The sequence below is a fragment of the Bufo gargarizans genome, chromosome 1 (genome assembly GCF_014858855.1).
Source record: "Bufo gargarizans isolate SCDJY-AF-19 chromosome 1, ASM1485885v1, whole genome shotgun sequence".
Taxonomy (NCBI): domain Eukaryota; kingdom Metazoa; phylum Chordata; class Amphibia; order Anura; family Bufonidae; genus Bufo; species Bufo gargarizans.
Window position 1 is genome coordinate 638,640,646 of NC_058080.1, and position 22,344 is coordinate 638,662,989.

General features: G+C 45.4%; 1 protein-coding gene across 2 annotated transcripts in view; it reads left to right on the top strand.

Moving 5' to 3' along the window:
* MCTP1 (multiple C2 and transmembrane domain containing 1) overlaps positions 1-19,901 on the top strand; it is a 1,090,031-nt gene extending 1,070,130 nt beyond the window's left edge. For both annotated transcript variants that reach the window (XM_044276001.1, XM_044276002.1), the window contains exons 21-22: positions 12,896-12,993; positions 18,914-19,901. In XM_044276001.1, the coding sequence (XP_044131936.1) occupies positions 12,896-12,993; positions 18,914-18,985 (170 nt within the window). In that variant the 3' untranslated portion in view covers positions 18,986-19,901. The remainder of the gene's footprint in view (positions 1-12,895; positions 12,994-18,913) is intronic.
* Positions 19,902-22,344: the final 2,443 nt, after the last annotated feature.

A 22,344-nucleotide genomic window follows, 5' to 3' on the forward strand; every position in this document is an offset into this window, starting at 1 on the left:
AGGTAGAGCACTGGGGCAGGGTTGCCCACCGTGAGGACTATGACCACACTCATTGCCACCACTCCCATCATCTCCATTACCTCACTATGCCCTCCCCCAGCGGGGTGGCATTCTGCAACAGTATTTGTGTTCAACAACATTAGACTCCCAGACAGTGTGCTAAATGTTGCTATGAAGAGTTTACGTGTTGCCTTGTTCCCCTTGGAGCACTTTATACTTGTTGGTGTTTTTTCAGTGGTGAGTACAATATCATGTACGACATGCCACACCAGCACTAAAGAGATTGAAGCGCAGAGTTGGCTCCCTTAACATATCACATACAAAGGTCTTCACAGAGTTCTCCCAGATGACAGCTCTTCTGCCAAAACACAGAAAGCAGGGCCAACATATCTAATTCTGCTGCATAATGGCATGACAAATATAGTTTGGTTTTTATATCCAGCTTTTGGAAGTACAATTATGTTACAGATTGTGGGCTTATTGTTTACTGTATCTTTACAAACAACTTTTCTCCTTATGTTTTGTAAGAGTTTCCAGGGTTCTCCTAAACTATGAAAGGTGTAAAATGTAAAGCAATTTTATAGAGGTACACCTTTATCCTGTAACCTGTGAAAAAAGTACAAAATGTCAGTTTTAGTGAAGGTAATTTTCTCACCGGTGACTACATTTCTGAGTTATCTACTCCCTTCTTATCCTCAGCTGTGTCATGTGACCAACATCTGACTCTCCAACTGACGCAGTGTCTTATGTGTGGAGAGAAAGTCAGTGTTTCTATTTATTCCTATGTCAGTCTCATAGGAATGAAAAGTGTAGTCATTTATTAGGGAGACTTCATAGAACTAAGCGTCACAGGTGGATCTAGCACGGGAACTACCAGAGTTTCTATTTAACCCCTAAGTGATCAGCCTATCATTGTCGAATTCCAAAAGCTATAACTAATTTATTTTTCCACTGATATATCCATATAAGGGCTTGTTATTTGTGGGACAAGTTGTAGTTTTTAAAGGCCCATTTTGGGATACACATAACTCTTTGATTCAGTTTTATTAACTTTTTCGGGGGGGAATAGAATAAAAAAATCTTCATTGTCTTTTTGAGACATTGCGGCATAAATAACCTGATAACTTTACTCTCTGGGTTAGTACCATTACAGCAAGTTTTACTATTTTTGGACTATACAAATCTTTTTTTTTCTTCTTCTCATTGTTGCATCCCAAGACCCATAACTTTTTTATTGTATTTTTTCTATGGAGCTGAAGACCTGTAGTTTTCATTGCTATCATTTTGACATTTTCATCACTTTTTATTCTTTTCTTCTTTTTTTTTCGATGTTCGCCGTGCATCGTAATTTGCATGATAATTTTATAGTTCAAGTCGTTACAGATGCAGTGATACCAAGTATGTGGGGGGTGGGGGGTTGCTATTTTTTCCATTGAAAAGGCATTTTGTCAATGAAAAATATGTTTTTTTTACTTCAAACTTTTTTTTTAAAATAAAACACTATTTAATTCTTTATTTGAAAATGTTTTTTTAAAAGGGGACTTTGACATGCGATCTTCCGATTGCATCCTCTTATGTAGTGCAGTGTATTATGCTTTCAGTAGGATACTGACCAGAAATCTATTTAGGCCATGTCTTTGGCACAGCCTAATAGGCATACACTGAAGGCAGAGCCGGCTGTCATGAGAGACCCAAACTCCTGCTCTTCTGCGCACAGGCTTAGACTAGGCCGCTGTAAAACAGGGGAGAATAGGTCATCCAAGTGCCCTTCAGGTGTGGTCAACTCTCTTCGCTAGCTTAAAGGGTTTCAGTCATCAGAAAAATGGTTATGTAGCTGGCTGATGTTAGCGATGTGCTAATGTCAGCAGAACATAACTGTATGACCTATATCTCCCTGCCTGCCGCCGTCCGCGCTAAAAAGGACTTTTATAATATGCAAATGAGCCTCTAGGTGCTAGTGGGGCATTGCTGCAGCACCTAGAGGCTCCGTTTTCTCACCGTTTGGCACGCCCTTGTGAAGGTGATTGACATCCTCGGTCTCCTCCGTGCCCCGCACATCCCGCACCTGCTACATAACGATTTTTCTGATGACAGAAACCCTTTAAGATGGCTTAATCGAAGCCCTTCAAGGAGAGCGATCATGGCCGAAGAGGCACAGTACTTCTGCTCCATCATTTCAGCACCCAGCACAACACCGATCAAATCTTCTGAAATGTCTCTATGATGTGAAATTGTTTGTGAGTGCAGGAAAATGTCATCAAAAATTGCATATTAAAATTGTATTTTTTTTTCTTTTCTTACAATAACTTGTACAAAGAATCTCTGGCATTAAACAACTGTGACAACATAAGGATGGCTGCAGTGTAGTGTGTTTTCTTTTATTCAAAACTAGCATCAGATCAAATTAGGAAGACACAGGTACTACATGCCATAACAACCATGACATGTCACCAAGGCTTTAGACTTCATTTTTGTTTGGTGTCCTACCTCATGTTTCCCACCAGTCCACTCAATTGTGCCTATTTCTAGACCTCACTGATTTGTGTAAGGATAAAGCTGCATGTACGGTAGTAATTCAATGCCCCGTAATTTTATGTGTGGCTGTCATATGTTAAAATTAAGACTAGAGTTGAGCGAACACCTGGATGTTCGGGTTCGAGAAGTTCGGCCGAACTTCCCAAAAATGTTCGGGTTCGGGATCCGAACCCGATCCGAACTTCGTCCCGAACCCCATTGAAGTCAATGGGGACCCGAACTTTTCGGCACTAAAAAGGCTGTAAAACATCCCAGGAAAGGGCTAGAGGGCTGCAAAAGGCAGCAACATGTAGGTAAATCCCCTGCAAACAAATGTGGATAGGGAAATGAATTAAAATTAAATTAAATAAATAAAAATTAACCAAAATCAATTGGAGAGAGGTCCCATAGCAGAGAATCTGGCTTCCCGTCACCCACCACTGGAACAGTCCATTCTCAGATATTTAGGCCCCGGAACCCAGGCAGAGGAGAGAGGTCCCGTAACAGAGAATCTGGCTTCATGTCAGCAGAGAGTTAGTCTGCATGTCATAGCAGAGAATGAGGCTTCACGTCAGCCACCACTGCAACAGTCCATTGGCATATATTTAGGCCCAGCACCCAGGCAGAGGAGAGAGGTCCCGTAACAGACAATCTGGCTTCATGTCAGCAGAGAATCAGTCTGCATGTCATAGCAGAGAATGAGGCTTCACGTCAGCCACCACTGCAACAGTCCATTGGCATATATTTAGGCCCAGCACCCAGGCAGAGGAGAGAGGTCCCGTAACAGACAATCTGGCTTCATGTCAGCAGAGAATCAGTCTGCATGTCATATCAGAGAATGAGGCTTCACGTCAGTCACCACTGCAACAGTCCATTGGCATATATTTAGGCCCAGCACCCAGGCAGAGGAGAGAGGTCCCGTAACAGACAATCTGGCTTCATGTCAGCAGAGAATCAGTCTTCATGTCATAGCAGAGAATCAGGCTTCACGTCACCCACCACTGTAAGAGTCCATTTTCATAAGTTTAGGCCCAGCACCCAGGCAGAGGAGAGAGGTCCCGTAACAGAGAATCTGGCTTCATGTCAGCAGAGAATTAGTCTGCATGTCATAGCAGAGAATGAGGCTTCACGTCAGCCACCACTGCAACAGTCCATTGGCATATATTTAGGCCCAGCACCCAGGCAGAGGAGAGAGGTCCCGTAACAGACAATCTGGCTTCATGTCAGCAGAGAATCAGTCTTCATGTCATAGCAGAGAATCAGGCTTCACGTCACCCACCACTGTAAGAGTCCATTTTCATATATTTAGGCCCAGCACCCAGGCAGAGGAGAGAGGTCCCGTAACAGACAATCTGGCTTCATGTCAGCAGAGAATCAGTCTTCATGTCATAGCAGAGAATCAGGCTTCACGTCACCCACCACTGTAAGAGTCCATTTTCATAAGTTTAGGCCCAGCACCCAGGCAGAGGAGAGAGGTCCCGTAACAGAGAATCTGGCTTCATGTCAGCAGAGAATTAGTCTGCATGTCATAGCAGAGAATGAGGCTTCACGTCAGCCACCACTGCAACAGTCCATTGGCATATATTTAGGCCCAGCACCCAGGCAGAGGAGAGAGGTCCCGTAACAGACAATCTGGCTTCATGTCAGCAGAGAATCAGTCTTCATGTCATAGCAGAGAATCAGGCTTCACGTCACCCACCACTGTAAGAGTCCATTTTCATAAATTTAGGCCCAGCACCCAGGCAGAGGAGAGAGGTCCCGTAACAGAGGATCTGGCTTCATGTCAGCAGAGAATTAGTCTGCATGTCATAGCAGAGAATGAGGCTTCACGTCAGCCACCACTGCAACAGTCCATTGGCATATATTTAGGCCCAGCACACAGGCAGAGGAGAGAGGTCCCGTAACAGACAATCTGGCTTCATGTCAGCAGAGAATCAGTCTGCATGTCATAGCAGAGAATCAGGCTTCACGTCACCCACCACTGCAACAGTCCATTGTCATAAATTTAGGCCCAGCACCCAGGCAGAGGAGAGAGGTCCCGTAACAGACAATCTGGCTTCATGTCAGCAGAGAATTAGTCTGCATGTCATAGCAGAGAATGAGGCTTCACGTCACCCACCACTGTAAGAGTCCATTTTCATAAGTTTAGGCCCAGCACCCAGGCAGAGGAGAGAGGTCCCGTAACAGAGGATCTGGCTTCATGTCAGCAGAGAATCAGTCTTCATGTCATAGCAGAGAATCAGGCTTCACGTCAGCCACCACTGTAAGAGTCCATTTTCATAAGTTTAGGCCCAGCACCCAGGCAGAGGAGAGAGGTCCCGTAACAGACAATCTGGCTTCATGTCAGCAGAGAATTAGTCTGCATGTCATAGCAGAGAATGAGGCTTCACGTCAGCCACCACTGCAACAGTCCATTGGCATATATTTAGGCCCAGCACCCAGGCAGAGGAGAGAGGTCCCGTAACAGACAATCTGGCTTCATGTCAGCAGAGAATCAGTCTGCATGTCATAGCAGAGAATGAGGCTTCACGTCAGCCACCACTGCAACAGTCCATTGGCATATATTTAGGCCCAGCACACAGGCAGAGGAGAGAGGTCCCGTAACAGACAATCTGGCTTCATGTCAGCAGAGAATTAGTCTGCATGTCATAGCAGAGAATGAGGCTTCACATCAGCCACCACTGCAACAGTCCATTGGCATATATTTAGGCCCAGCACCCAGGCAGAGGAGAGAGGTCCCGTAACAGAGGATCTGGCTTCATGTCAGCAGAGAATCAGTCTGCATGTCATAGCAGAGAATCAGGCTTCACGTCACCCAACATTGGAACAGTCCATTGGCATATATTTAGGCCCCGGCACCCAGACAGAGGAGAGGTTCATTCAACTTTGGGTAACCTCGCAATATAATGGTAAAATGAAAATAAAAATAGGATTGAATGAGGAAGTGCCCTGGAGTCCAATAATATATAGTTAAGGGGAGGTAGTTAATGTCTAATCTGGACAAGGAACAGACAGATCCTGTGGGATCCATGCCTGGTTCATTTTTATGAACGTCAGCTTGTCCACATTGGCTGTAGACAGGCGGCTGCGTTTGTCTGTAATGACGCCCCCTGCCGTGCTGAATACACGTTCAGACAAAACGCTGGCCGCCGGGCAGGCCAGCACCTCCAAGGCATAAAAGGCTAGCTCTGGCCACGTGGACAATTTAGAGACCCAGAAGTTGAATGGGGCCGAACCATCAGTCAGTACGTGGAGGGGTGTGCACATGTACTGTTCCACCATGTTAGTGAAATGTTGCCTCCTGCTAACACGTTGCGTATCAGGTGGTGGTGCAGTTAGCTGTGGCGTGTTGACAAAAGTTTTCCACATCTCTGCCATGCTAACCCTGCCCTCAGAGGAGCTGGCATTGACACAGCTGCCTTGGCGACCTCTTGCTCCTCCTCTGCCTTGGCCTTGGGCTTCCACTTGTTCCCCTGTGACATTTGGGAATGCTCTCAGTAGCGCGTCTACCAACGTGCGCTTGTACTCGCGCATTTTCCTATCACGCTCCAGTGCAGGAAGTAAGGTGGGCACATTGTCTTTGTAGCGTGGATCCAGCAGGGTGGCAACCCAGTAGTCCGCACAGGTTAAAATGTGGGCAACTCTGCTGTCGTTGCGCAGGCACTGCAGCATGTAGTCGCTCATGTGTGCCAGGCTGCCCAGGGGTAAGGACAAGCTGTCCTCTGTGGGAGGCGTATCGTCATCGTCCTGCCTTTCCCCCCAGCCACGCACCAGTGATGGACCCGAGCTGCGTTGGGTGCCACCCCACTGTGACCATGCTTCATCCTCATCCTCCTCCACCTCCTCCTCATCCTCGTCCTCCAGTAGTGGGCCCTGGCTGGCCACATTTTGTACCTGGCCTCTGCTGTTGCCAAAAACCTCCCTCTGAGTCACTTCGAAGAGACTGGCCTGAAAGTGCTAAAAATGACCCCTCTTCCTCCTCCTCCTCCTCCTGGGCCACCTCCTCTTCCATCATCGCCCTAAGTGTTTTCTCAAGGAGACATAGAAGTGGTATTGTAACGCTGATAACGGCATCATCGCCACTGGCCATGTTGGTGGAGTACTCGAAACAGCGCAACAGGGCACACAGGTCTCGCATGGAGGCCCAGTCATTGGTGGTGAAGTGGTGCTGTTCTGTAGTGCGACTGACCCGTGCGTGCTGCAGCTGAAACTCCACTATGGCCTGCTGCTGCTCGCACAGTCTGTCCAGCATGTGCAAGGTGGAGTTCCACCTGGTGGGCACGTCGCATATGAGGCGGTGAGCGGGAAGGCCGAAGTTACGCTGTAGCGCAGACAGGCGAGCAGCAGCAGGATGTGAACGCCGGAAGCGCGAACAGACGGCCCGCACTTTATGCAGCAGCTCTGACATGTCGGGGTAGTTGTGTATGAACTTCTGCACCACCAAATTCAGCACATGCGCCAAGCAAGGGATGTGCGTCAAATTGGCTAGTCTCAGAGCTGCAACGAGATTTCGCCCATTATCACACACCACCAGGCCGGGCTTGAGGCTCACCGGCAGCAACCACTCGTCGGTCTGTTGTTCTATACCCCGCCACAACTCCTGTGCGGTGTGGGGCCTGTCCCCCAAACATATGAGTTTCAGAATGGCCTGCTGACGTTTACCCCGGGCTGTGCTGAAGTTGGTGGTGAAGGTGTGTGGCTGACTGGATGAGCAGGTGGAAGAAGAGGAGGAGGAAGCCGAGAAGGAGGAGGTGGCAACAGGAGGCAAAGAATGTTGCCCTGCGATCCTTGGCGGCGGAAGGACGTGCGCCAAACAGCTCTCCGCCTGGGGCCCAGCTGCCACTACATTTACCCAGTGTGCAGTTAGGGAGATATAGCGTCCCTGGCCGTGCTTACTGGTCCACGTATCTGTGGTTAGGTGGACCTTGCTACAGATGGCGTTGCGCAGTGCACACTTGATTTTATCGGATACTTGGTTGTGCAGGGAAGGCACGGCTCTCTTGGAGAAGTAGTGGCGGCTGGGAACAACATACTGTGGGACAGCAAGCGACATGAGCTGTTTGAAGCTGTCTGTGTCCACCAGCCTAAATGACAGCATTTCATAGGCCAGTAGTTTAGAAATGCTGGCATTCAGGGCCAGGGATCGAGGGTGGCTAGGTGGGAATTTACACTTTCTCTCAAATGTTTGTGAGATGGAGAGCTGAACGCTGCCGTGTGACATGGTTGAGACGCTTGGTGACGGAGGTGGTGGTGTTGGTGGTACATCCCCTGTTTGCTGGGCGGCAGGTGCCAACGTTCCTCCAGAGGCGGAGGAAGAGGCCGAGGCGGCAGCAGCAGAAGAGGCCGAGGCGGCAGCAGCAGAAGAGGTAGCAGGGGGAGCCTGAGTGACTTCCTTGGTTTTAAGGTGTTTACTCCACTGCAGTTCATGCTTTGCATGCAGGTGCCTGGTCATGCAGGTTGTGCTCAGGTTCAGAACGTTAATGCCTCGCTTCAGGCTCTGATGGCACAGCGTGCAAACCACTCGGGTCTTGTCGTCAGCACATTGTTTGAAGAAGTGCCATGCCAGGGAACTCCTTGAAGCTGCCTTTGGGGTGCTCGGTCCCAGATGGCGGCGGTCAGTAGCAGGCGGAGTCTCTTGGCGGCGGGTGTTCTGCTTTTGCCCACTGCTCCCTCTTTTGCTACGCTGTTGGCTCGGTCTCACCACTGCCTCTTCCTCCGAACTGTGAAAGTCAGTGGCACGACCTTCATTCCATGTGGGGTCTAGGACCTCATCGTCCCCTGCATCGTCTTCCACCCAGTCTTGATCCCTGACCTCCTGTTCAGTCTGCACACTGCAGAAAGACGCAGCAGTTGGCACCTGTGTTTCGTCATCATCAGAGACATGCTGAGGTGGTATTCCCATGTCCTCATCATCAGGAAACATAAGTGGTTGTGCGTCAGTGAATTCTATGTCTTTCACCGCTGGGGAAGGGCTAGGTGGATGCCCTTGGGAAACCCTGCCAGCGGAGTCTTCAAACAGCATAAGAGACTGCTGCATAACTTGAGGCTGAGACAGTTTCCCTGGTATGCATGGGGGTGATGTGACAGACTGATGGGGTTGGTGGACTGTGAACGTGCTGGATCCACTGTCGGCCACCCAATTGACTAATGCCTGTACCTGCTCAGGCCTTACCATCCTTAGAACGGCATTGGGCCCCACCATATATCGCTGTAAATTCTGGCGGCTACTGGGACCTGAGGTAGTTGGTACACTAGGACGTGTGGCTGTGGCAGAACGGCCACGTCCACTCCCAGCACCAGAGGGTCCACTAACACCACCACGACCATGTCCACGTCCGCGTCCCTTACTAGATGTTTTCCTCATTGTTATGGTTCACCACAACAACAAAAATATTATTTGGCCCAATGTATTGTATTCAAATTCAGCGGGATATAAATTTGAGGCCTAGTATTTAGGCGCTGGGTGACCGGTATGGATTTACTAACAGAATTGGACTTGGAAATGCACAGTAGCGTGTGTGTGAAGTTATTCTGAATGACCCTATGTGCACCTTGAATATTATATACCCTTTTAGGGATAGATTTCAAATAGCTCTGATATAGCAGAAACCACTAAATTATGAAATTGCTAAATTGGGAATTGTATTTCAACCCAGAACAAAAAATGTGCTTTGACGGACACTAAATAACTTTCCCAGCCACAACAGGACAGCGGTAATGAGAGATTTAGCGGGATATAAATTTGAGGCCTAGTATTTAGGCGCTGGGTGACCGGTATGGATTTACTAACAGAATTGGACTTGGAAATGCACAGTAGCGTGTGTGTGAAGTTATTCTGAATGACCCTATGTGCACCTTAAATATTATATACCCTTTTAGGGATAGATTTCAAATAGCTCTGATATAGCAGAAACCACTAAATTATGAAATTGCTAAATTGGGAATTGTATTTCAACCCAGAACAAAAAATGTGCTTTGACGGACACTAAATAACTTTCCCAGCCACAACAGGACAGCGGTAACGAGAGATTTAGCGGGATATAAATTTGAGGCCTAGTATTTAGGAGCTGGGTGACCGGTATGGATTTACTAACAGAATTAGACTTGGAAATGCACAGTAGCGTGTGTGTGAAGTTATTCTGAATGACCCTATGTGCACCTTGAATATTATATACCCTTTTAGGGATAGATTTCAAATAGCTCTGATATAGCAGAAACCACTAAATTATGAAATTGCTAAATTGGGAATTGTATTTCAACCCAGAACAAAAAATGTGCTTTGACGGACACTAAATAACTTTCCCAGCCACAACAGGACAGCGGTAACGAGAGATTTAGCGGGATATAAATTTGAGGCCTAGTATTTAGGCGCTGGGTGACCGGTATGGATTTACTAACAGAATTGGACTTGGAAATGCACAGTAGCGTGTGTGTGAAGTTATTCTGAATGACCCTATGTGCACCTTGAATATTATATACCCTTTTAGGGATAGATTTCAAATAGCTCTGATATAGCAGAAACCACTAAATTATGAAATTGCTAAATTGGGAATTGTATTTCAACCCAGAACAAAAAATGTGCTTTGATGGACACTAAATAACTTTCCCAGCCACAACAGGACAGCGGTAACGAGAGATTTAGCGGGATATAAATTTGAGGCCTAGTATTTAGGCGCTGGGTGACCGGTATGGATTTACTAACAGAATTAGACTTGGAAATGCACAGTAGCGTGTGTGTGAAGTTATTCTGAATGACCCTATGTGCACCTTGAATATTATATACCCTTTTAGGGATAGATTTCAAATAGCTCTGATATAGCAGAAACCACTAAATTATGAAATTGCTAAATTGGGAATTGTATTTCAACCCAGAACAAAAAATGTGCTTTGACGGACACTAAATAACTTTCCCAGCCACAACAGGACAGCGGTAACGAGAGATTTAGCGGGATATAAATTTGAGGCCTAGTATTTAGGCGCTGGGTGACCGGTATGGATTTACTAACAGAATTAGACTTGGAAATGCACAGTAGCGTGTGTGTGAAGTTATTCTGAATGACCCTATGTGCACCTTGAATATTATATACCCTTTTAGGGATAGATTTCAAATAGCTCTGATATAGCAGAAACCACTAAATTATGAAATTGCTAAATTGGGAATTGTATTTCAACCCAGAACAAAAAATGTGCTTTGACGGACACTAAATAACTTTCCCAGCCACAACAGGACAGCGGTAACGAGAGATTTAGCGGGATATAAATTTGAGGCCTAGTATGTAGGCGCTGGGTGACCGGTATGGATTTAGTGACAGAATTAGACTGGGATATGGCCAAAAAATAACCACACTATTGCTGGTTAAATGCACTTGGTGACGGGCGCAGCTTGCCCCTGATGTAGTATATGGCCAAAAAATGAACAGACTATTGCTGGTTAAATGCACTTGGTGTCACAGCTTGACGAACCACACTACTGAGGGTTAAATGCACTTGGTGACGGGCGCAGCTTGCCCCTGATGTAGTATATGGCCAAAAAATGAACAGACTATTGCTGGTTAAATGCACTTGGTGACGGGCGCAGCTTGCCCCTGATGTAGTATATGGCCAAAAAATGAACAGACTATTGCTGGTTAAATGCACTTGGTGTCACAGCTTGACCAACCACACTACTGAGGGTTAAATGCACTTGGTGATGGGCGCAGCTTGCCCCTGATGTAGTATATGGCCAAAAAATGAACAGACTATTGCTGGTTAAATGCACTTGGTGACGGGCGCAGCTTGCCCCTGATGTAGTATATGGCCAAAAAATGAACAGACTATTGCTGGTTAAATGCACTTGGTGTCACAGCTTGACCAACCACACTACTGAGGGTTAAATGCACTTGGTGACGGGCGCAGCTTGCCCCTGATGTAGTATATGGCCAAAAAATGAACAGACTATTGCTGGTTAAATGCACTTGGTGTGATAGCTTGACCAACCACACTACTGAGGGTTAAATGCACTTGGTGACAGGCGCAGCTTGCCCCTGATTTAGTATATGGCCAAAAAATGAACAGACTATTGCTGGTTAAATGCACTTGGTGTGATAGCTTGACCAACCACACTACTGAGGGTTAAATGCACTTGGTGACGGGCGCAGCTTGCCCCTGATGTAGTATATGGCCAAAAAATGAACAGACTATTGCTGGTTAAATGCACTTGGTGACGGGTGCAGCTTGCCCCTGATTTAGTATATGGCCAAAAAATGAACAGACTATTGCTGGTTAAATGCACTTGGTGTGATAGCTTGACCAACCACACTACTGAGGGTTAAATGCACTTGGTGACGGGCGCAGCTTGCCCCTGATGTAGTATATGGCCAAAAAATAAACAGACTATTGCTGGTTAAATGCACTTGGTGTGACAGCTTCACCCTGATGTAGGCTTTAGCCAAAAAACAACCACACCATTGAGGGTTAAATGCACTTGGTCGCAGCTTGTGCTGGCGCACCACAAGACACAAAATGGCCGCCGATCACCCCAGAAAAATGTGACTGACAAACGGTCTGGGCAGCCTAAAAACAGTGAGCAATTGAGTATCAGCAGCTCAATGACCCACAGCTGCAGATCGATCAATAATCAAGTCCTTTGGAGGAGTTAATCTGCCTAATCTCGCCCTACTGTCGCAGCCGCAACCTCTCCCTACGCTAATCAGAGCAGAGTGACGGGCGGCGCTATGTGACTCCAGCTTAAATAGAGGCTGGGTCACATGGTGCTCTGGCCAATCACAGCCATGCCAATAGTAGGCATGGCTGTGACGGCCTCTTGGGGCAAGTAGTATGACGCTTGTTGATTGGCTGCTTTGCAGCCTTTCAAAAAGCGCCAAGAAAGTGTCACAAAAGCGCCAAGAAAGCGACGAACACCGAACCCGAACCCGGACTTTTACGAAAATGTCCGGGTTCGGGTCCGTGTCACGGACACCCCAAAATTCGGTACGAACCCGAACTATACAGTTCGAGTTCGCTCATCCCTAATTAAGACAAGAAACAGACTTAGAATACAATGAAGGGGGGAGGCCATAGGTGAAATGTAAATTAAGGGGGGATTTATCAAACTGGTGTAATGTAGAACTGGCTTAGTTGCCCATAGCAACCATGTAAAGTAGAACTGGCTTAGTTGCCCATAGCAACCAATCAGATTCCACCTTTCATTTTTGACAGCTGGAATCTGATTGGTTGCTAAGGGCAACTAAGTCAGTTCTACTTTGCACCAGTTTGATAAATCTCCCCCTAGGTCTTTATAATTTGAGCACAGCCATATTCTGGGTACTATAATGTCTACTTTTAACATAAACTAAATGATTCATGTATTTGAGTCATGCCTCTTTTTTCTCTGCAATTCTAGGTATAAATAAGTTTACAAAGAAAATTCGCAGTCCTTACATGATTGACAATAATGAGCTTCTTGACTTCCTCTCCAGAGTTCCTTCTGATGTGCAGCTGGTGAGTACCCAACTGTGTGCCTCTTACCCTAATGACACTACCCCTCTCCAGGCCTGAGGTTTCAGTAGTTTGGAAGTGATCAGTGGATTTGTATTAAAGAAAACTTGTGAAAGAAAATTTCTATTTCTTCCGACAAACAACCACATACAGTAGGCAACCACCAGCGACTAACCTCCCCAACCCAATGCAGGGGTGGAAGTACTGGTAGCACCATGTACCACTTGAACTTCTCTAAAATAAAACCATCTTCAGGGCAGCAGCTCAGACTTGATTTGGATACTTGGTAAAAAGCTCATTGCTTGGAGACTATTGCTCTAAGTACCCATCCTATGTACTATCTAATTACCTATTGTGATTTTGTGCATACAGGCTTGTATGTCATTGTACGTGGTCATTTCTTAAAGGGTCACTCTGTTTTCACAAAACTTTTGATATATTGGGTGGGGGTCTAAGCGTTGTGACCCTCACCGATCTCTAGAACAACGGGGGAGAGGAAGCAGGGCCCAGGACGGAAGACAAGTGGGTGGGCCCTCCCAATGCTTGCCAATAACTAGTAGTAGGCTAGTAGTGTTCAGATAACATAACTATAAACTGACTGAGTCTGGAGACAAAGGGGGCTGGGCCTTCCATTCACTCCGGCCCCCCAGTGCCACGGACCTCATAGCAGCTGCGTGGTCTGCCTTTATCGGCCATGTTGCTCCTAGTGGCTCATTTTCATACATTAAAACCTAATTTTCCTCAGCAATGCGGGCACATATGAACATGGGACCAACTCAGATGCCTTCAGCTGCCAAGTGCACATGTAACAGGTCAGCCAGTGTCATAGGTACAAATCTGCTGACAGATGGGTTGCTATATGCTCATCTCTTTGAAGAATGCTTGCTGTAGATGATATAACAAATACAGACCCGTCAGAAATCCCATTATCATCACACGACTATGTATATGCTGTATATTACATATTATGTATGAGATCCCTTACATTTTATGCTTTTCTTTACTTTGCACAAGAGATGGACCTATTAATATTTGTATGGTGCTGATCTTTGTTATTTTTGAGTTGCTCCTTTTCCATAGGGAAGCTTATGGACAAACAGCCCAGAGCCCTCTCAAAGCTACAGCTTAAAATGAAGGGTCCTGCTCCTTAACCTTCTAATTTAAAGTTGACAAACTGATTATTACTGATGTCTATACCCAACAAGTACCAGCAAACACCTGACCCAGTGTGTGACATCCCATGCACAAGGCCTCACAGTATACTATGTTAATACAGTACGGATATTATCTGTGGCAGTCTAATTATTATTATTCTCACGCTTAGATATCGCTGACATATTCAGTCTAATGAATTGTAATTATTTGCACTCAGCTAATGTGATCATCTCTGTAACAACATTCACATTTCTGTCTTACTAGTCCTATAACCTAACACGACTTGTACTACATAAACTGGATACATTAAGACCTCCTGCACACGACCGGATCAATTTTGGTATCTGCAAATTGCGGATCCGCAAAATACCAATGCAGTCCATGTGCATTGTAGAAATGCCTATTCTTGTCCACATCAATGTTCTATAGGTGGCGGCAGGGATGGACGGACGGCGGGCAGCACACAGATGATGTCGGTGTGCTGTCCGTATTTTTTGCGCCTCCATAGAAATGAACAAATCCGCATTCGATCTGCAAAAGTGTTGTAGACATGAGGCCTAAACCTGATACAAATGCCTGTAATACTGCCCTTTGCAATGTCCTATTTCATACAGCGGGAATATATTGTTCGGTTCTGTATTTGAATCTGTTTAAGGCTGAGTTCACACGGGCGAGATTTCCACGCGGGTGCAATGCGGGAGGTGAACACATTGCACCCGCACTGAATCTGAACCCATTCATTTCTATGGGGCTGTGCACATGAGCTGTGATTTTCACGCATCACTTATGCGTTGCGTGAAAATCGCAGCATGCTCTATATTGTGCGTTTAGAACGCAACACAGGCCCCATAGAAGTGAATGGGGCTGAGTGAAAATCGCAAGCATCTGCAAGCAAGTGCGGATGCGATACGATTTTCACGCATGGTTGCTAGGTGACAGTCTATTCACTGTATTATTTTCCCTTATAACATGGGAAAATAATAGCATTCTGAATACAGAATGCTTAGTAGGTGATCAATTGAGGGTTAAAAATTTTTTTTTTAAAATGAACTCACCTTCTCCTCTTGATCGCGTAGTTCCCGGTCTCTTCTGATGAGCTGTCGGCTAAAGGACCTTTGGTGACCGTAGTGATGGACCATGTGATTGGAGCATGTGATCTGACGTCACCACAGGTCCTAGCCGGTAGTTCATCATTAAAGAAGTAAAGAAGAGACCGGGAACTACGCGATCAAGAGGAGAAGGTGAGTTAATTTTTTATTTTATTTTTTAACCCTCAATTGATCACCTACTAAGCATTCTGTATTCAGAATGCTATTATTTTCCCTTTTAACCATGTTATAAGGGAAAATAATACAATCTACACTACAACTAACCCAAACCTGGGTACCACAGTAGTTTTTTTATCACGCGAGTGCAAAACACATTGCACCCACGCGATAAAAACTGAACATCGGAACGCAATCGCAGTCAAAACTGACTGCAATTGCGTACCTAATCGCGCGGGTTTGCCGCAATACATCGGGACACATACGGACCTAATCCGGACACGCCCGTGTGAACCCAGCCTAATAGCTCTCACAGCTGAGACTAATGTCAGAAAATCTGCTGTGCAAAGAATCAAACACATCACCACTAGGGAAGACCACACTGCCTGGGATAACAACCAAAGTAGCCTATGCTTTACACAAACTATTGCAAACTTCTCTATCAGAGTTGCGGTGTCAGGATGGTCATTTTACAGTTTTTGCCAATACAGAGTGTAGAGAATTTTGGTTGTAGTTACTGCCTCCAGTTTATACTTACATCACGCCTAAGGTGCAAGTTAGGCCCCTTTCACACGAGCGAGTTTTCCGCGCGGGTGCAATGCGTGACGTGAACGCATAGCACCCGCACTGAATCCTGACCCATTCATTTCAATGGGTCTGTGTACATGAGTGTTGTTTTTCACACATCAGTTCTGCGTTGCATGAAAATCGCAGCATGTTCTATATTCAGAGTTTTTCACGCAGCCCTGGCTCCATAGAAGTGAATGAGGCTGCGTGAAAAACGCATTGCATCCGCAAGAAAGTGCGGGTGCGATGCTTTTTTCACTGATGGTTGCTAAGAGATGTTTTTTGTAAACCTTCAGTTTTTTATCACGCGCGTGAAAAACGCATTAAAACGCATTGCACCCGCGCGGAAAAAACTGAACAACTGAATGCAATCGCAGACAAAACTGACTGAACTTGCTTGCAAAATAGTGTGAGTTTCACTGAATGCACCCTGACCTAATCCGTCACGCTCGTGTGAAAGGGGCCTTATAGGAGTGGGTAAAAGGGGTGTGAACAGTCTGCATTGGCTACTAGAACATTGAAGTGCAAATAGACTCCACACTACAGGCTGCCATAAAACAGTCATTATTTACTAATGGTTCTACATGGCGATTGCTGGATTTTTGAGCCACCTGATATCATGTCACTTATTTTGAAATGTTTGGGCAACTAAATCTAAAGCAGGGCCTGACTGACCATTTGGGCATTAGAGCAGTGCCAGAGAGCCCACACCTAGAAGGGCCTACGACCCCTTAGTCAGTTACAGCACTCTTAATGGCATGTTCACAGACGTCAGATTTGTTGCAGAAATTTCTGCATCTGAAAATCAGTTTTGTACGTATGAATGGGGTTGATCCTGCGGCATGTGCGCGGATTGCAAGCTCCGACACATGTTAATATGCCCTTCAAAGGGATTGTCCGGCCATGGAGCCAACAACTACTATGGTCCTAAGTTGTGCCCTTTAACAAAAAAAAACACCACTCACCTGTCCAGGGTCCTACTAATGCTTTCTTTCCAGTCTCTTCCAGGACCAGAAAGGGGTTTGGTCCTGTGACTGCTGCTACCAATCACAGGCCTCAGCCATCACATCAGCTTGAAAGATTGGTGACACAGCCTAAGGCCTTTTTCACAAAGACCTCATGCACACGGCCGTTGCCCGGCCATAGCCGTATTGCAGCACACAAACAGCGGGTCCGCAATATGCAGGCACCGCCCGTGTGCTCCCTGCATCACAGAGGCGGACCCATTCACTTGAATGGGTCCGCAATCCAGAGCTGCGGTGCGCAAAGGAAGGCACGGAGTGCTTCCGTGGTGTTTCTGTCCGTGCGTCCACACCCCAGAACATGTCATATTTTTATGCAGTGCGGACGGATCACGGACCCATTCAAGTTGAATGGGTCTCGATCCATCCTGGCTGCTGCACGGACGTTGCCCGTGCATTGGGGACTGCAAATTGCGGTCCCCAATGCACAGAAAGGCCGCACAACGGTCGTGTGCATGAGGCCAAAGTGAGTGTTCGGTGAGTGTTTTCCATCAGTGATTGTGAGTAGATCCTAGATAAGGTATAATTTAATGGATAGATTTGTACCGGATCTGTGTTTCTCACCCGCACCTGGTAATGGATCACAATCACTAATGGAAATCACTGACCAAACACTGACTGTATGAAAGCAGCCCCAGGCAAGCTTCTATATACTGCTATGGATTGTTGCCACTTGCGTTGTGGCATTCCGGTTTTGAGACCTGGCAGAGGGTCTCAAACCCCAGCCAAAACAGTTCCGTGTTGTCCCCATTTATTGTCAAAGGGGACAAAACTGATCAGGATGCATTCGGTTCCAAGCTGCGGTTTTGTGTCCGGCCTGCGAAACGGAACAAACCAGATCTGATCCTTCACCCACTGACTTTACAATGATTTTAGTGTCTGATCCAGTTTGTTCAGTTTGGATGTAACACAACCGCATCCTAACGGAACGGATGCATCCGGATGTGTTACCATCAAACTAAACCGTTTTAGTCCGGTTTGAGCGCTCAGTCTGCTTGATCATAAAGTGTTTCTTTAAATACTTTGGTAAAAATGTAGTCAAATATAGAATTTTTAGTACTTTGGTTACCAGATTCCTGACACCACATTAGTGTTGGGCAAATCGAAGTGGACCTCGATCCTAATTTCAGGAAAAATTTGATTAGTCACGAAGCTGAATTTCCTTGTGCTTTGTGGTAACAAATCAATTTTTTAATGTATAAAAAAATATACATACTCACCTCATCCATTTGCTCGCGGAGAAGCCGTCGTGGCCATCTTGATTGATCAGCGCACGCGAGATTTGGCACGTTTTTTTCATTGAAGATGGCCGTGATGACCTCTCCGCGAGGCGAGTCTGTATTTTTTGTTTTTAATCCCCTGATTCAATCCCCTGATTAACCCCTCAAAGGCCTTAATGTGACAGATGCCTCGATCAGTGTTGAACTCAGCATCTGAAGGGTTCAATGATGGGTGGCACGATCACTGTTCCCCGTCATTGCGCCTGCTACATACAAAGGAATGCAATTAGTGACAAAGTAATTCGGAACTAATTGAATTTCTTTGTAAACTTAAGTGAAGCAGTCAAATCGAATTTTTGATAACTTCGCTCATCTCTACACATGATAGACCATTGTAAATCTTCTAACCATCCCCTTTCCTGTACCTGTTGTAACAGGAACAATCTAGTCATATCAGGTTATACAATTCATTTTTGCAGTCCTACATTAAGATGGGATAGGAATCCACTTTTTGTTTCCTGGCATATTTATCCCATTTCTGCTATGACTTCTCCCTCCATATCTTTCCATCTTGTATGACTCAGTCCCAGCTGTAGCCTTAACTCTGTTCTCAGGCTGATAAAAATTCCATATTCCTTCTATTAATGGGATGCATCCACTCACCAGTTTTGTCTCTGAATTTGTGTTTAAACAGGTGCAATATCGTGAACTAAAACCAGACCTCAGTCACAGCCCCAGCAAAAGGAAGAAAAATAATCTTGGTTAGCGAATGTTCCGCATGGAGAAGAAAGGCATCTGCTCGATGCAGAAAAAGGGAAGCCCTACGGCCTCACACGCATCCTCATTGTTTATGTTACCTTATATTGTATTTTTATCATGATTGAGACAATTTGTATATATTGTATAAAGGCAGATACCATTGTACTATACTAATTTGATATAAACTTGGGAGTCCATGTCTATCTGTGTGAATGCTCAGCATTCAGATTAGTGTAGATATTGTCTTCTGTAAGTACATGGCTGAGATAGGCAATTAAAGGCTGCACACTATATGCATATGCTTTAGCCCAAAAAAAAGCTATATTTATTATACACAGCTATTCTTTGGATTTTTAAAGAATAATATGCACTTTTGGATTCAGTGCCTAGCGGTTCCCCCGGGTTTGGGTGTCTAAGCTCAGGCCTGTGAGAGCTAATATAATATTTAAAGCTATGGTGTGATACATTCTGTAACTTGTCCCTCAAGCTCCTCTGTTCTTTAGGACCATCACACATACAACCACCCAGCTCAAGTCATGAAACCAAAAGAGGAGGGAAATAGTTTATTTGCACAGAAAAAATGTACTTGTGAAATGCTGAATTCCTTATGATAAATTAGAGAACAAATGAAAATATCAGTCGCTGAGCCAATTCTGGGTGAACCCTTAAATTGTAGGCTCTTCTTTGAAGGCCATTAATTAATTATATCATCTACATAAACATTGCAAATCAATTAATTTGTTACCATTCACAGCTGCAATTAGACATCTGCAGACTCTGAGTTCATCTACTCTAGCAACCCCTGCTGCTTCAGTGCTTGTACGAAGTTTATTCTAATAATTAAAGGGTTTTTCCGGGATTTGATTTTAATATTTATGTCCGATCCTCAGGATAGGTCAACATCGGTTGATCGGCTGTGTGACATCACGTTCATCGGTCACATGGCCTAGGCCTGTGATAGCTAACCTCCAGCTGTGGTAAAACTACAACTCCCAAGATGTACACTTGCTTGGCTTTTCTCAGAACTCTAGAAATAAATAGAGCACGCTGGGAGTCATAGTTTCACCACAGCTGGAGTGCTGGAGGTTAGCCATTACTGGCCTAGGCGCAGCTCAGTCCCATTCAGGTGAATGGGGATGAGTTCCAATAACAGGCACAGCCAATACCAAATGGACAGCACTGTGTGTGTTAAGCTGCAAGGAGGCTGCGGGGCTTTGGGGGGTGCCGCGGCTTCCTCAAAGCGCTGGTCGGTGGGGGTGGCCGGAGTCGTCAGACTCCCTCCAATCTCATATTGATGACCTATACTGAGGATAAGCCATCAAAATGGAAAGCCTGGAGAATCCCTTCAATATTCTGAAAAGTGTAGTGTTTATACATGGCACTGATATGATGTGCTGCCAGAACAAAACTACATGCACATACCTTGTACAGCATCACTCTGATATTCTAGGATTTGCTATTATGGAGTACAGACACCATGGCCCAGAGTTACCGTACTACTGTGCCTGTGCCTATAATCTATCTAAAAAGTGGCTCAATTGTTTTTTTTTTTAATTGTTTCAACTCGTTCAAAACGGCACGGGGCTTTGCTGGAAAGGGGTGTAGCCTAGCGTGCAACATTTTGCACCAAACTTTCTGCTACAATTCTGCCATAAAATTCTGTCTCATAATAAGCTAACCAATATTTGCACCAGATTTATCATCCAGCCTAAGCCCCTGTGATAAACCTGTGCAGGTCTAGATAGCCTCCCTAAGCTTACACTGTCTTTAGGATTAGTAAATCTGCCCCATTGTGTACTGCCATATGGTGACTTCTTAATGCACTTTATTCACTTCTGTATTAGATCAGAATAACCGTTATATGATATGTTGAAATATGCCACATTTTTCTCATGGACTCTTTCTGAAGAAACCTTGTTTGGTTTGCTTCCTCATAAATTCAGTGGTACATGAAGATACAGGTTTGGCCTTTACCATGCTTTGGGGCAGTATTATGGATCCGTACAATTTGGATCTGTAATAAGGCGATGTGCATGGGCTCATAGAAGCAAAAACACTTCCAGAATATAATGCAGAAAACTCTTTTTCTTGTTCAAATAGAAGCCAGCAGAATTGTGATTGCAGCTCTGGACTATAATATACAGTACGTTACAACTTAGGATCAGTGCAATCTAGGTAATGTAATGTATTTGTAATGTTACTCATTATTTTATATATATATATAACCCATGCTCTGCCTAAATTTATATTTGGATAAATTGATCTGATAATACAGCTTCAGATGGGAATGGCGACTACTGCCAAGCTGATTTTCCCTGTGGCCAGCATAGTGCCAACCCAGACCAGATGAATAGATGGTTTATTTTAAACAGGCTGGTGGTTGCTATGGACAGTCGCTGGGGTTGTCACGCAGCATTTAGCTAGCAACCAGTCTGCCTCAGATTACCGGGGTCTTACATACAGGGGTGCACCACCAATGAGGCCAGGTGAGGCGATCACCTCAGGCAGCACCAAGTAGGGACAAGAGAGGGGCAGCGGAAAGGGCCATGGGCTTTCATTGTGGCAAAGGGGTTAAGTTAAGAAATTGGCATGGGGGGGACGCCGTCTCAGTTTTCGCCTCAGGAAGCGGAAAGGCTAGGTGCACCCCTGCTTACATACTTATGTTTTCTCTACTGGAGGTGGACTAGGCTGAATATGCATCAAAATGAGTGTATAAAGGAATAATGAGAAAATTGATGGTCTAACCAGTAAGACCCTCCAGCCCAGACCACTTTGACTTGGGAAATATCTGCAACGCCATTCAAACAGCATTTGCATGATGAGTGCGAAACCACTCCATTTGTTTTATTATGGGGAAAGGGAATATTTTATATCCAGCTGAATTAAGGGATTTTTAGATGTAACATGAGCCTATCACTTCCCTTATTTTAAAGATTTTATAATCGTGTCTGTGGTGACATCTGTGACAAGTTGGTCAGTAGTTCTGTGAAGATGTCTGTGAAGAATCCGTATTCCATGGACACTGCTAGGCTGAATATTAACTTCCAGAGCATCTCCTAGCAGTGATCCGTGAAAACCATGGACCAGACACAGATGGCATCCATTTAGTGTCCATTGTTCTCATGAACCCATAGACTATAAGGTGTGTGAGGGATCTGTAATAACGGACAAAAATAGGGCATGCTTCCCTGGTGTCAATGCTGACCCAGGTCTGTGGAAAACCACTGATGTCTGAATACACACATTAAAGTCAATGGGTATGTGAGCGTTCTGAGGAGACCACAGTTCACGCCTGTGATTCACTAATGTCCGAAAGAGGCCTTACTTTTGTAATTGGAGGCTCATACAATTGAGCTACTGCTGAAT